This window comes from Diabrotica virgifera, chromosome 5 (genome assembly GCF_917563875.1).
Source record: "Diabrotica virgifera virgifera chromosome 5, PGI_DIABVI_V3a".
Taxonomy (NCBI): domain Eukaryota; kingdom Metazoa; phylum Arthropoda; class Insecta; order Coleoptera; family Chrysomelidae; genus Diabrotica; species Diabrotica virgifera.
In genome coordinates this window covers 162,905,196-162,921,272 of record NC_065447.1, presented here as the reverse complement: position 1 = coordinate 162,921,272, position 16,077 = coordinate 162,905,196, and the positions used below count along the sequence as shown (strand labels likewise).

At 34.0% G+C, this 16,077-nt stretch overlaps 1 protein-coding gene across 1 annotated transcript in view; it reads left to right on the top strand.

Annotated features, from left to right (window-relative positions):
- The window catches only part of LOC114328463 (alpha-amylase-like), a 45,091-nt gene extending 29,576 nt beyond the window's left edge, over positions 1-15,515 (top strand). The window contains exons 4-6 of the mRNA XM_028277322.2: positions 2,535-2,730; positions 7,319-7,639; positions 15,081-15,515. Of these exons, the coding sequence (XP_028133123.2) occupies positions 2,535-2,730; positions 7,319-7,639; positions 15,081-15,478 (915 nt within the window). The 3' untranslated portion in view covers positions 15,479-15,515. The remainder of the gene's footprint in view (positions 1-2,534; positions 2,731-7,318; positions 7,640-15,080) is intronic.
- Positions 15,516-16,077: the final 562 nt, after the last annotated feature.

Genomic DNA, 16,077 nt, shown 5'->3' with positions numbered 1-16,077 from the left:
AGGTATTTACTCGGAAATAACTGTAAAAGTATTAACTTAATAAAAAAATGCTATAGAACAAAAGGTGCTTAGAATTAGACGTTTTATCCATTTTCAAAGTTATTTTGAACATATATATTTTCACCCCTTATAGGGAGTGAAAGTCACCCCAGGACAAAAGCACACAGAGGCCCAATATCATTTTTATTCTTAAACATGTTATCTATGTGTTTGCTTAATTTCATGTCAATCCAAGCGGTGCTGTAAAATTTAAAGCAAAAACCGTGATTTAAAGTATTATAATTTGCTAAACCTTGCTAAGGACAACCGACACAATAAATCACATTCGTAACGAAAAATAAATCTCCACTACACTTTAAAAATCATTTTTAATAATTAAATGTAATTTTCGGTTAAAACAATTTTATTTTGAGATAATATAAGTCTTACTTTAGTGAATGAGTGTGAAATAATTTCTTAATTGTTATAAATAAAGTTAATACGATTTAAGAAAACAAAAACAATTATTTCGGCGTCAGAAAATTTTTATTTTGTTTTAAATCTTTATTTTGTCTTCAGCAACAATAACCTGCAAGTTAGAAACTTATAGGATATACAGGGGCGGCTTCAGTTTTAAATGTTTATAACGAAATTTGCCCCCTTATTTTCAAACCCGAAATAAGAGGTTTAAAAATGTTATACGCACTTATTTACATCAGAATATGAAAATATAAGTCTTTAGAAGGAGAGCGGATATTGGACTAACTCTCTACGATTTTTTTTTGAAAGAGTTGTAGCCTTGGACATTTGGCCCCTTGGGATAAACAAGTTATAATATGTAAGCAACAAATTCACCAATCGGGCTCTACAATTTTTTTTATGTTTGGTATTAGAAGATCTTCATTCTGAAGCATTAAAAAATACATAAAAGTTATTTTTACAATAAATCATGCAATTGCAAAAAACCGCCTTTTTGGACTTTTCGCAGGCTGTTTTGCAATAATGTATTAACGAAATTAAACTTGCCATAGCTCAAATTGTAGGTTTTTTAATTTACTACAATTTTCTGTTTACAAGTTTTTCTCTAAAATTAATATTCTAAGCTGCAAAATTAAAAGTCTTTAAAAATTACAAATTTAACAAATGAAAAACGTCATAAATAAAAAAACCGCACAAAATTTTTGGTTACATTTTAGTAGAAGTTATTCCTGCCATCGTCCTTTACAACACCTGGTAGGTTCCAAAAATTCCTGAATTATATCCTGAAATCGACCTATTTTTCACCCACAGCTTGGACTATTGTATCCATTTGGCGAGGTTCAACCTCTGTTTCCTACCCTACATTACATTACATAGTTTCCCACTTTTAGACGTATCAGAGGAGTATGACAACTGTCACTGTGACAGTAGAATCTTATAAAATACTCCTGTCACAGACGTCTAAAGGTGGAAACCTATGTAATCTAATATTATTTTAGACGTTTATAACGATAATTTCCACCTCCACTAGTTTCATCTCTTTTTGTTTCGCAATGTGTTATGTTTTCCATCTTTTGAGCTATTTTGTCGGTTATTAGCGTGCTCATCACTGTATATATCGATATGATGGTTCCTGTTTATCTGAACCATCTCAGATAATTGAGGGGTGGTTACCCCCTACCATAAGGGTTGATGAAGTAACAATACTCACTGTAGATTCATTTATTGGTACGTTGAAGTAACTACGGTAAAGAGCTGGTGGTATATTATTTAGTAACTGTGATGTTTACTCGTTGGGATCTCAAATACCAATGACTAATCTTTTCGCCATGAAAGTAGAACTCAAAGTGGATTTCCCTGTTTACTATTTGGTATAAATAAAAGTGAGAGTGTTTAGTAAAAGTGCTGAATCGACTAGATTATAAATAACGAATACTAATTGTTATTTCAAACTGAACTTGTATCGAAAATCGACACATTGATGTGGTAATATATGTCAATCGTATTTATTATAAACAAACGTATTTGTTTTACCAAAGACATTTAATTATTAAAAGAATTTGTCTTAATAAGATGATTACTGAGATGCAGTGTATCCCAATACATCGAGCATAATTTTCAATATCTTTTAAAACATTTACATTAGAGTAATTTAAATTTCATAAAAAACAAGGTTTTGAGAAAGTTTTCTTGTGGCATGTCTAAGTTAAATATTGTGTTTATATGGGATTGAGGCCAATTGATTGTAACTTAAATTACATGTTTAACTAAAAAAAAGAACGTTTGCATTTCTCCGGAAATCGTTTTCAAAAGATTATTTAAGAATTGCGTGAAAAGACTATATCCATCAAAGTCGTTGAAGGGGTCATGCATTTTTAAAATTGACGGTTGACCTACTTGGCCTTGGTGTTGTAGGCAACATACATGCTTTTGACTAAAAAATAAGGGTAGTCCATAAATTTTATTTATTTTTTTTATAAATGAAACAATATCGTGTTTCTATTGTAAATCTACAAGAAGTCTTTTTTATGTGATATTTAACATCATTATTATTTTTCGTACTATTCTGCTTACAGAGTCACGAACATGTTCGTAAGAAAATTGTCGAGTACCTCAACCATTTAGTAGATCTGGGAGTCGCAGGATTTAGAGTGGATGCTGCTAAGCACATGTGGCCCGCTGATCTGAAAGCTATTTATGACAGCGTTAAGGATCTAACAGGAAATGGTTTGAGTGGAAGACCTTTCGTCTATCAAGAAGTTATAGATTTAGGTATGAGAACAAAGTTATTATAATTTACATACCAGTATTTTTAAAATATTTTTTATTACAACTGACAACAATAATAAGAACTACTTAGATAAAACGGTACAATAACTATTACTATTTGGAACCGATTTAAGGGGGTAGGGGCAAAATCTGGGTCCAATGCTAATTAAATGCATTCTTTTTTTTTTCGAATCCTGAGTATAATAAATATTTTTGAAAAATTTAAACGCAAAATAAAATATTTCATTATTACCCATGCCCGAAAGTCCCTTAGAATAAAGAAAAAGTTTCTTTTGATTGAAATATTTTAAATTAATAATCACACTAAATTTTCTCTTTTTTTTTCACTCCTGTAACCTATACACATTATACCAGTTTTCAGGGACTTTCAGCCCTCGGTAATAATGTAATCTTTTATTCGGCGTTTATATTTTTCAAAAATACTTAATAATTTTCTCAGGATTCTAAAAAAATTAATGCATTTAAATAGCATTGGACCAAGATTTTTCGCCCACCCTTTTAACTAAACTGTATGTATTATGTGTTCATCTTCGTGCACTATTGGCGAATTGCTACAGTTTATTATATATAATCTTTAGACCGTCTACCCTCTCGGGTGTAGGTATGACTTGTGCTCTGTTAACAGTGCACAAATCTCCTCCATTGCTTCCTGTCCTGTGCCATAGCCTCAGCTTCGTTCCATGATATTCCTTTTTGTCAAGAATCCTTGCCATCACTTTGTTCCATGTCTCTCTCGGTCTTCCTCTACTTCTTTTCCCCTGCACCTTTGTTTCCCATATCTTCTTAACTTGTACTTCTTTCTGTAATCGTTGTAAATACCCCCACCAACCTAATTGTCTTTTTTTTGAACATACTCCATTATTGTCTCGATTTCCATTTTTTCTCTTATGTAGTTATTCTTTACCCTATCCCTTTTAGTGACTCCTTGAACTCTGCGAAGATACCTCATTTCTGCAGCCTGTATCTTACATTTGTGTTGTCTATTTAGTACCCAGGATTCACATCCGTATGTAAGTACTGGTCTGTATATAGCCTTAAATACCTTTATTTTTGTATGTTTCGATACTTCCTTCTTGTTAATAATTGTTTTTCCTATTGCGTGGTACAGTCTATTCACTTTATCAATTCTTTTATTGATCTCTGCTCCCTGTCTACCTGTTTCTTCAATGGTTACTCCCAAGTACTCAAATGATTGTACTACCTGTCTAATCTCTGTATCATCTATTTGAACATGTACATCCTCTCTTTCTTTGGCTATTACCATTACCTTCGATTTTTTTTTGTTCATAGTCATACCATAATTTTTTAAAACTTTGTTCCATGTTTTTACACTTCTTTGTAACTCGTCTTCAGTCGCTGTAAACCCATTGGTTGACTAACTCCTCCACCAATTGTAGATGAAAAAGGAGTTAGTCAACCAATGCCTCGTCAGCTTTACTGCTCTTATGGCACCGTAAATTATCGTCCGTGTGGCCTTGGCTTAAGATTACTACATCGTCGGCAAAATGTACAATCTGTTATCTCAGTGCTTTGCAGATTTCTATACCCTATGTGTAGTGGTCTGACTTTTGTTTTTTTCTTTTATTATTTCGTCCATAAACGTAATAAACAGTTACCGGCTCAAGCTTCCCCCTTGTCTTACACCTTCAGTTGTTCTGAACTGGTCAGATATCATATTTTTACTTATCACACGGTTTTTAGTGTCTTTGTTTATTGATTTAGTTACACGTATAAGTTTCTCTGGTATGTTTCTGATCTTCAGATTTTTCCATAGTTTTGACCTAGGTACTTTATCGAATGCTTTTTCCATATCAAGGAAACTGAGGTACGTTTTTTTCTTCGTAGATAATCTTTTATTTATTATATCGTTTAACGTAAAAATGAGATCTTTTGTACATCTACCAGGCCTAAAACTACTTTGCGATTCTTCTAATGTTGGTTCTATTATTTTTCTCAGTCCCCTCTCTACTATTAGCTCATAAACTTTCATCACTGTACTTAACAGAGTTATTCCTCTACAGTTGTTGCTATTCTTGTTGTCACCCTTCTTATGTATTGGTACAATCAGACCAATTTCCCAGTCTGTTGGTATTTGTTTGTCTCTCCAAATTATTTGAAATAGTTCTAATAACTTTTGTAATCCCATATCACCCATGTTTTTTATCATTTTTGCCGTAATTTTATCATGACTTGGTGCCTTTCCATTTTTAATCTTTCTAATAGCGTCAGTTGATTCATCCATTGTAATGTTTGGTATAAATTTAACTTCTTGCTCGCCCGTTCTTTCTTCACCTTCTTCACTTGTGCTGTGTGGTTCGTGTTGTAGTAGTTTCTGGAAATACTGTTTCCATATTCTCATAATACTCACTTTATCATTCAGTAAATCTCCATTCTGATCTTTTATTGATGTTACTTCTTTATGTTTATTTCTTATTCCTTTTATGACCTTATAAAATAGTTTCTGATTGCTTCTGCTGTCATGTTGTAATTGGTCTAAAAAATCTTTCCAGGACTTTTGTTTTGCTGCTAATATTATTACTTTTAACTCCTTTCCGCTGCTCTCTATATTGTTTATAATTTTCTTCTGTTCAGTTACCTAGATATTTTCTCCACGTCTCCTTTTTCTTGCGTGTATGTCTCCTGATTTCCTCTGTCTAACCTCTAACTAACCATGCTGTTAGTTTCTGTTTACTGTTGCTTTTGTATATTCGACAAACTCTCTCTGCTGTTTTTATTATTTAGTTTTTGAATGTTTGCCACATCTGGTCCACTTGTAAGTTTTCCCAATTTTCCTTTCCAATTCCTCGTTCAAAACATTTACATATTTATTGGTTAAAGTTTGGTGTCTTTATCTGTATGATTTTATTGTTCTAAATTCTTTTGCTATTGCATTTTGGTTGTGATCCTCTGTTACTTCGTCTCTTATTGTTACCACGAGTAAGTAGTGATCACTGCCTATCTCTGGAGCACGTCTTACTCTTACATCAGTGATTTTCCTTTTATTTTCTTTTTCTATCAGTACATAGTCTATTATGGATCTTGGTCCAATGCTGTTTAAATGCATTAATTTTTTTTTTCGAATCCTGAGTATAATAAATATTTTTGAAAAATTTAAACGCAGAATAAAAGATTACATTATTACCGACGCCCTAAAGTCCCTTAGAATAAAGAAAAAGTTTCTTTTGATTGAAATATTTTAAATTAATTATCACACTAAGTTTTCTCTTTTTTTACTCCTGTAACCTATACACATTATACAAGTTTTCAGGGACTTTCGGCCCTCGGTAATAATGTAATCTTTCATTCGGCGTTTATATTTTTCAAAAATCCTTAATAATTTTCTCAGGACTCGAATAAAATTAATGCGTTTAGATAGCATTAGACCAAGATTTTGCGCCTACCCCTTTAACCAAACTGTACATATTATGTGTTCATTAATATTATGGAACTTCCTGCCTATTGGCGAATTGCTACAGTAATAATAAGGAAAAATTTACTAAGTGCACTATCTATTCGTTCATTCTAATCAATTCATTACTATTACCATTAACCATCTTCTTCTTTTTAGTTTCAGGCCAATAGTATCTTTATTCGTAGTTTTAGGATCTATTTTTGTTTAACCTCTTCTTCCATTCCATATTTTCTGTACCATCTTCTGTTTATTTTCCTTCTTCAATTGCCATCTTCGCGACGGAGGTCGGCAATCATCATGGCTATTCGGACTTTAGAGACGGCTGCTCTTAAAGATTCATTTATTTTACATCCGTACCATTGTCTCAAACTGCGCAGCCATGATATTTTACGTTTCCCTAAGCTTCTTTTTGCTTAGATCTTTCCCTGCATAATGAGTTGTAGCGAGTTGTATCTCTATCCACGTGTAATATGTCAGAGATAATCCAATTTCCTTGTACTGATTGTATTTAAGGCTTCCATTACTGTATTCGTCTTTCTCGGACCCTCTTTGTTTATAACATGTTCTGTACATGATATTTTCAGAATTCTCCTATACACCCACAACTCGAATTATTCCATTTTTTTCATTGATGCCGCATTCAAGATACAAGCTTTCATTCCATGCATCTATCCAACCTAACTCTTAGATCCAACTTCAAATTTCTTCTGCAGGGCAATTTTATCATTTTGTTAGAATTTGCTCTAGCCCTTTCTATTCTATGTAATTGGAAGTAATTATTTGTGGAGTTGATCATTGTTCCAAGATATGCATATTGGTACACTCGTTCGACACTGGGAACCGTTGCTAAAGAGATATTGGTCTCCCTCTCTCATGAGATGGAGAGAGAGAGAGCGAGAGAGAGAGAGAGAGAGAGAGAGAGAGAGAGAGAGAGAGAGAGAGAGAAATAAAGAAAGAAAGTATACCTAAACTTAAAAGTTTTAGGGTTTACTCGTAAAAACTGAAAAAAAAAATGTGAATATTAGAAATAAATATCACAATATTTTCTGTAAATTGTGTATAATGAATAAATTGAAACTATCTTCTTTTGTTTTATCAAACGTACTAATTTTGTGTTAAAAATTCTTACTCTTCAGTTAATTATACTTTTAATTACAGGTGGCGAGGCCGTAAAGAAAACCGAATACACCAGCTTTGGAGCAGTGCTTGAATTCAAATACGGTTCCGAATTGGGTAACGCTTTTCAAGGCCGTAATGATCTCCACTGGCTAAAAAGCTGGGGTCCACAATGGGGTCTATTAGATGGACTTGATGCTGTCGTCTTTATTGATAACCATGATAACCAAAGAGATGGATCGTCAGCTATTCTTTCATATAAGAACCCAAAACCTTACAAGATGGCAACAGCTTTCATGTTGGCTCATCCGTATGGAACCACGAGGATAATGTCAAGTTATGCATTTGATCATCGTGATCAAGGTAATAATATAAATTATTCTTCTTCTTGATATGCCTCTCCGTGATGAATGTTGGCGATCATCATGGCAGTCTTTATTTTATCTGCAGCAGCGTTTAAGAGCTGCACAGAAGTTGTGTTGAACCAGGTTCTGAGGTTCTTTAACCAGGATGTTCTTCTTCTTCCTGGATCTCACTTTCCAAATATTTTTCCTTGCAGGATGGCTTGTAGGAGGGCATATCTGAATTAATTTCGCATAATGTGTCCCAAGTATTCTAACTTTCAAGATTTGATTTCTCATTTCTCATTCTTCTGAGGACCTCCACATTTGTGACCCGGTCAGTCCACGGGATTTCAAGAATTCTTCAATATAACCACATTTCAAATGCTTCCAATTTTCGGCGCATATCTTCGTTCAAGGTCCACGATTCAACACCCTAAAAAGGACAGAGAAGACGTAGCACCGCAGCATTCCTACTTTTATACCAAGAGAAAGGTTGTGGCTCCTGTGTTCCGAGGTAGTTGTAGAGCGTCACTCTTTCTACGTGGGAATGGTTGATGTAGAGTTGACCTTCTGTTATCTCTTTCTTGACAACAGATTATAATGATCATAAGCTTTGTCTTTATTAGTTTCGTGCAAAGCTTCGATAAAATTTATTTATTAATTTAATATTTAATATTCTTTTACAGGCTCCAGGCTACAGGCTCGCAGCAAGTATACATCATTATAAATTTCTTGTCACACATATGCACGGTTCTATAAGATTTGTACGCGGGTATGGAATATTTCATACTCATGTAGAAAGTACCCCGCACAAACCTTATGGAAATTAGATCCCTGTGGATTTTGTTCATACTTTGGGAAAATACCCTTTGAAGCATCCTGATAAAAAGTTCTCATGGGCACAACTCAATCGTATGAAGGATTTTCAAGATATAGAGGTACAAACTCGGAAAATTATAAGATTTACCGGGTATTTCAATTCCCTGAGTTACTGGTTATCTGGCAACATGTAGAAGTTTGTATCAAGGAAAAGTACTAGTAGTCTAGGATTTTTTCCTGGCTATCCAATAGCGACCTTTACTTTGACATTAACTATTTTCTATGGGAAATAAGCCACAATTTTACTAAAAAAATGAATTTATTAAATAAATTATTAGAAGAATTTTTTTACTTAGCAACAACATTTTTGTTTATTTTAGAAGTATTTTGTATTTTGACAACGAAACCCGATTTGGGCTTCGAAACGTTAATAAATTAATTTTTTTAGTAAAATTGTGGCTTATTTCCCATAGAAAATAGTTAATTATAAAAAATGCCACAAGGAAATAGCTTCAGAACAACTTTACTTTGACCTTGACCTTCAACGGACGTCATCTTCTAGAGTTTCGAGGGTTTTCGGCATTAAATTGATATAAACAGATTACTAATGGGTTTTTGGGATCGGTAAACACGAATATGCCATCAGGATTAACCTCCGGAGGACGTGGTGGCCAGGGCTATTGCAAGGGACGTCATCATCTAGAGTTTCGATGGTTTTCGGCATTTAATTGATGCAAATGAATTATATTGGAGGGTTTTTTGAGGTCGCTAAACACGAATATGCCACCAGAACCGACTCCCGGAGTACCTGGTTTCCAAGGTCAATGAAAAGCGCTCCTGGAGTTTCGAGTTTTTGGTACTACATTAATGCAAACGGATTAGTTATAGGTTTTGGGGGTTGCTGAATCGGAATGCGTAATCAGCACAGACACAGGAGCACCTGGTGCCTAAGACAGGTTATCTTCTGGAATTAAAAACCTAAGAGTAATCCATTTGACTCCTTCATTTGATTTCTCCGAAACTCCAGAAGATAACCTGTCTCAGGCACCAGGTGCTCCTGTGTCTGTGCTGATCACGTATTCGTGTTCAGCAACCCCAAAAACCAATAACTAATCCGTTTGCAATAATGCAGTACCGAAGATCCTCGGAGCTCCAGGAGCCCCTTTCATTTATCTTGGAGACCAGGTGCTCCGGGAGTCGGTTCTGGTGGCACATTCGTGTTTAGCGACCTTAAAAAACCCTCCAGTAATTAATTTGCATCAATTTAATGCCGAAAACCATCGAAACTAGAAGATGACGTCGCTTGTAGTGGCCCTGGCCACCACGTCCTCCGAAGCTCAATTATCATGGCATATTCGTGTTTAGCGATCGCAAAAAGCCATGAGTAATCTGTTTATATCAATTTAATGCCAAAAACCCTCGAAACTCTAGAAGATGACGTCCGTTGAAGGTCAAGGTCAAAGTAAAGGTCGCCATTGGATAGTCAGGATAAAAATCCTAGACTACTGGCACTTTTCATTGATCCAAACTTCTACATGTTGCCAGATAACCAGTAACTCAGGGAATTGGAATACCCAGTAAATCTGATAATTTTTCGAGTTTGTGCCTCTATATCTTGAAAATCCTTCATACGATTGAGTTGTACCCATGAAAACTTTTTATCAGGATGCTTCAAAGGGTGTTTTACCAAAGTATGAACAAAATCCACTGGGACCTAATTTCCATAGGGTTTGTGCGTGGTACTTTAGATTTGCATCCTTTGTTTATCCTAAATGTTATAACACCTTATCCATGGTCCAGTGTTGTTTGTCTACTAAAAATTTATTGATGGACCCCTAGGCGAGAAGCAAGTGACCCTGTATTTTCCTAGTCGTATTTTCTTCTATTAATTTTCCGATAATTTCGTATTAGGGATAGGATTGTGTATGCAACTGGCTAAATGACTAATGTCGATAAAAAATATTCTTTTAGAGAAGAGACTAAAAGTTCGAGGGGACAAAATGCAGCCTTACTTCACTCCACGCATGATTTTCACATATTCGGTGTATTCACCTTCAACTATGAGGTTTGCTGTCTGATTCCAGTAAAGGTTACTAATTTTTTCAGATCTTGGTTGTTAATTCCTGCTTTTTTTAGTATTTGAATCATCTTGGCGTGCTGTACTCGATCAAACGCTTTCTCGTAATCAACCAAACATGGGTATATGTCGCAATTGACATCTCTTCATCTTTGGAATTAGACTTGTATTGAAAAAAAAATTTTTTTTCTCATACCAACAGTATTTATGGACCCGAACTGATTGGGCGAAATTTGACGTTCACATAGTTTATAAATTCTCGTATTGATTATCTGTAGGAACAATTTTAGGAGATCCTCATGAGATTTAGGGGATGAGATTACTCATCAGGCTTATCGAACGGTATTCTTCGCATTTTTTGCTCCTGGTTTTTTTGAAAGTGCAATAAAGTAGACTTCAGCCATTCTGTTATTTCTCCAGAGATGTATATATGTATATTTTGTTGAATATCTTTGTGATTATTGCTATTCGTTGTCCATTAGTTTGAGTAGTTCTGCTTATATATAATCGGGTCCTGCTCCTTTGCTATCTTTTAGCTGTGTTATTGCAGAATAAACTACCTACCTGCTGTAATATTCTTGGTCCATCACTCCATCATCTACCTCTTCTTCTAGCTCAAAGGTGTTATCTCTTTGGTCTTCAAATAGTTTCTCTAGGTATTCTTTCGACGTTCTTATTTTACTCTTTCCTTAGAATCAGTTAGATTTTTGTCTCCGTCTTAGTCCACCTGTAACTTATTTAACTTTCATATGGTTCATTACTTTCTGGAACATAGAAAATATGTGTTTAATATGATCGCCCATGGGTAATCTTTCATTTTTCCTACTATATTAAATTTATTGTTTTATATTTGTCGGGGTCATTTTTGGCATTTCTTCTTTCATCCATTAGTTTCAGGATTTCATCTGTCATCTATGTTGTTTTCTTGGATAATTTATCTGCCTTTAAGTGTTTACTGTTTGATCATTTCTTGTTATTCATTCGATTCGTCTCTAATTGCAGTCACTTGCTCGTTTAACGTGGCTTGAACCCTCATTTTCGTATTAGAGCCTTTTAGCATACGTGGATCGTATGATTGTGACTTATTTTTTTGCACTATTTTGAGTTTGACCCGAAATATCCCCACCTATGGAACGTGGTCCGTCTCCAAGTCTGCTCCAGGATAAGTCTTGATAGATGTAAAGCTGTTTAGGAAATTTTTGTTTACTAAAATGTAATCTATTTGATTTCTAGGCCCCGGGTTTGTCTTGAGGGGATTTCCAAAATATAATGTATACATTCCGGATATTTAGAGCAGTTTTTCCCAAAATTTCTTAGGTCGGGACCCCTTTTGATAAAAAATTATTAGCCACCCCGTGTCTTATCATACCCAGTTTATTCGCCATTTACTAACATTACTAAATCAAGGGAAGATATATATTCTAGCCAATGAGAGCACAAACAGGATATTATCTCGGAATTCTATTCTACTGCATGAATTTTAGTGAAATTTTGGGAATAGCCTCTACTAAGTAGAGTCTACTTATCTCCTAATTCAAAGTCTACCCTATACACTATGGCGCTTTTATCTTGAAGGTGGATCCCACCCCTTCTCAGAGATGGAAAATTTTTTGGTCAAAATAACTAGGGAAGTTGCTAAAGAACCTAATTTTATGCAAAAACTGTTCTATATATTATTTTTTTTGTAAACTCAATACTTTTTGAGTTAATCGTGGTTGAAAATTTGCCATTTATATTGAAAAATGACACATTTTCTAAAGGTTTATTGCAAATACCGTAAAAATTATGCATCTAAGGAAAAAACTTTATGAAACTTTTATGTAGCTTACGAAAAATCAAAGAGACTCGTTTTTTCATAAATCCTCTAGTTATAAAGCAAAAAGAGATACAGTAGGTGAAAAGATATTTTGTGGTGCATGCTCATATCGCTATGTATTCCAACATAAAAGAGAAATGGTCGATTTTTGGGGTATGATGCTACGAATATCTTTTGTAGTGCTTGAAAAGACCTTTAAAACGAGCACTGTTAAATGTCGATTACATTCAAACTAGGCGAGATTTGGTGCAAAAATATTGATAACTAATTTATTTTAAGATAAAATGCGAAGTATATTTAACCTCTCATCTACCAGAATTTAAATGCATCGTTTTACTTCTACAATACCTTTTATTATAGTGTTATTTCTGTTAAAAAAAGTTGACGGGTTTAAAATTCTTGGTTTTTTAAAAAAATAAGATCAATAAGATCATTTTTTTAAATGTTCCTTTTTCTCCATGTAACTATAAAAACAACATTTTTATATAAAAAAGACTACATTTTTGTGCTGTATCAGTTAGAGTTACATGAAGAAAAAGGCAGATTCTTAAGAAAATTTAAAAATGCGCTGTATAATTTGATCTTATTCTTTTCAAAAACCATGGATTTTAAACCCGTGCAACTTTTTAAACATATAAAAAGCACTATAAGAAAAGATACTGCGGAAGGATAACGATGCATTTAAATTCTGGTGGATGAGGGGTTAAATATACTTTCCATTTTTCTTAAAATGCATTAGTTATCATTTTTTTGCAACAAATCTGGCTTAGTTTAAATAATCGACTTTTCAAGCACTAGAAAAGGTATTGGTATTATACACCTAAAATTGACCGTTTCTCTGTTATTTCAAGTTGAATATACCGATTTGAGCATGCACCAAAAAATAATTTCCTTTCACCTACCATATCTCTTTTTGTATTATAACTAGAAGATTTATGAAGGAACGAATCTCTTTGTTTTTTATAGGCTACAAAAATATTTTTTACAGTTTTTTTCGTTGGTGCATATTTTTTACGGTGTTCGCAAAAAACCGTTCGAAAACGTGGCATTTTTCAATGAAAATGGCCAATTTTCAACCACGAATAACTCAAAAAGTATTGAGTTTTCAAAAAACAGTTTTTGCTTAGAATTAGGTTCTCTATCCATTTTTATGATAGGCCATCATATAGTCTATTTTGGGCTCAAATGGTACCTGGAACATAATACACGGAATATTTTGTATGTCCATGTTTAAGTTCACATATTTTATCTATGTTTCCATGACGGATCAATTTTAAAGTGTTTAAAGGGTTATTTTTGTATTTTGGTGGTTAGCATGTTAGAATCACCTAAGCACTGATGATGATCGGTCATCCGATCAAAAACTAGTTCTGTGACGTAGCCCTTTCTAGGGATTTTAACAAATATACCTTTTATAAAGGATTTTAGTCGTTTTTTGTAATATATGGTATACAGCCAACTACGGGAAAACTTTTTCCCCGTGGATTTTTATTCCAATAATATTGTGAACAGTTTTGGCGAAATGGTGTCACCCTGGCGAACTCCACGATAAATGTTGAAGTTGTGAGTATCTTCGCATGCCGCAGCATTATCGTAGATATTTTTGATGACAGTGGTGTAGCGGTGATCTATTCGGCATTTTTTTAAATTCTATCTATTCTAGCATAAAATTATCAGCAACAATGTAATATAATTTTATAACATTTAAAGGGTTAAACATGAATACCTTGTAGCAGCATTAAAGATGAAATTTTAATTCCTATAACTTGTGTGATGTAGCCCAAAAGGGTTGTTTTAAATAAATATAATTGTGATTAAGGATTTTTTAATATAATTTTTTGTGACACATATAGAGCCGCCTACAGGAAATTCATTTTCTTGTAGATTTTTTACATACTAATTATTATATCCTGTAGAATTCTTTCGATAATCTGGATACCAATTATGTTTCCTATCTTCTGACATTTCCTGTGTCTTTTCAGGTTTTGTTTTTTCTTTTTATTTTTCTCTATATTTAATCAATATTTTGCATAATACATATTTGGTCAAATCTGGTCAAAGTTAATATTATTCAACAACTAACTCATCTAGAGTGTTCCTTTCGACCTTGACCTTGTACGACCTTGTACCTCAACAAGTATTAAACACGAATCAATATTGTATTAATGCGGATTTGCTTTCTAATCTAAAAGTAATAAGAATAGCTATGGGATTACCACAGAGTTTAGATGCATCTAAACTCTTCTAGTATGCATCTTAAGGATCGTTTAAACACAGCGATAAATCAAACAACTTATCAAGGTCAATCGAGTTGTTGCAACTTATCATTGTGTGTAAACGGTGCATCGCACAACTGATCAAAGTTGGAGTTGGGTTGAAGGTGGTATCGCATTGAATCGCAGCGTCTAAACAGCGTTTCAACTTGTCATCACAACTAGTTGCTGTGACTTATCGTTGTGTTTAAACGATGCTTTAAGCGTCGTTTAAACACAACGATAAGTCACAGCAACTAGTTGTGATGACAAGTTGAAACGCTGTTTAGACGCTGCGATTCAATGCGATACCACCTTCAACCCAACTCCAACTTTGATAAGTTGTGCGATGCACCGTTTACACACAATGATAAGTTGCAACAACTCGATTGACCTTGATAAGTTGTTTGATTTATCGCTGTGTTTAAACGACCCTTTATTAGTATCTCCTACAAACATTTCCATATTGTAATATTTAAGCGTATTTAAATTTTAGGTCCACCTGCTAAACAAGCCGGTTTCAACACTGACAACACATGTACAAACGGTTGGATATGTGAACATAGATGGCGTCAAATTTACAACATGGTCGGCTTTAGAAATGCTGTAGATGGTACAGGTATCAATAACTGGTGGAGCAACGGCCACCAACAAATTGCTTTTGGAAGAGGAAATAAAGGTTTCATTGCTTTCACTTTATACGGAGACATCAAACAAAGCCTTCAAACCTCACTACCGGCCGGTACTTATTGTGATGTTATTTCTGGTAGTTTAGAAAAAGGATCGTGTACAGGAAAAACTGTAAATGTTGATAGCAGTGGTAAGGCCGCTATTTCTTTATCTACTAATGAAGAAGATGGTGTTGTGGCTATTCATGTCAACGCAAAATTGTAAAGTTATATTTTTTTCTAAAATAAAATATTCAATATTATACATTAAGTTTTATTTAAGTGGCATTAAAGTATGCACCCCAAGTAGGGTCCGGATAGCTCAGGCGGTAGCATGTCTGACTTCCAAGCAGGTAGGCCGGGGTTCGAAATTCAGCGCCGGCGAGAACATCTATTAGACATTTTTAATATGACTATATACCCCAGGTCGCGTATTTACGTTCCCGTGTTCATTTCAAGACAGGGTAGTTTTGAAATAGGCACTGGAACGGCGAAGCATATTGGCTTTCAAACACGTGTGTATTTCAAAAAGTTTAATTTTGAAATGCGCACTGATTTGTAAAAAAAACTTCGCGCTTAAAATTATCACAAATACGTGTGTGTTAAATTGTAATGTTATTTTATATTATTTGAACTATTTATCACAAATGGCTCCTATCTGCAGAATAACAAATATCATTCGTTAGATCTTTCGAAACAAAACCATTTTGTTAATAAAGTTTCCTTCGATTTTTCTTTATAAATTTTGAAAAAACTCAAAGTAGTACCAAAATATCCTGTATTAAAGTAAACTATTATGATACGCAGTGGAACTTACGAATTAAA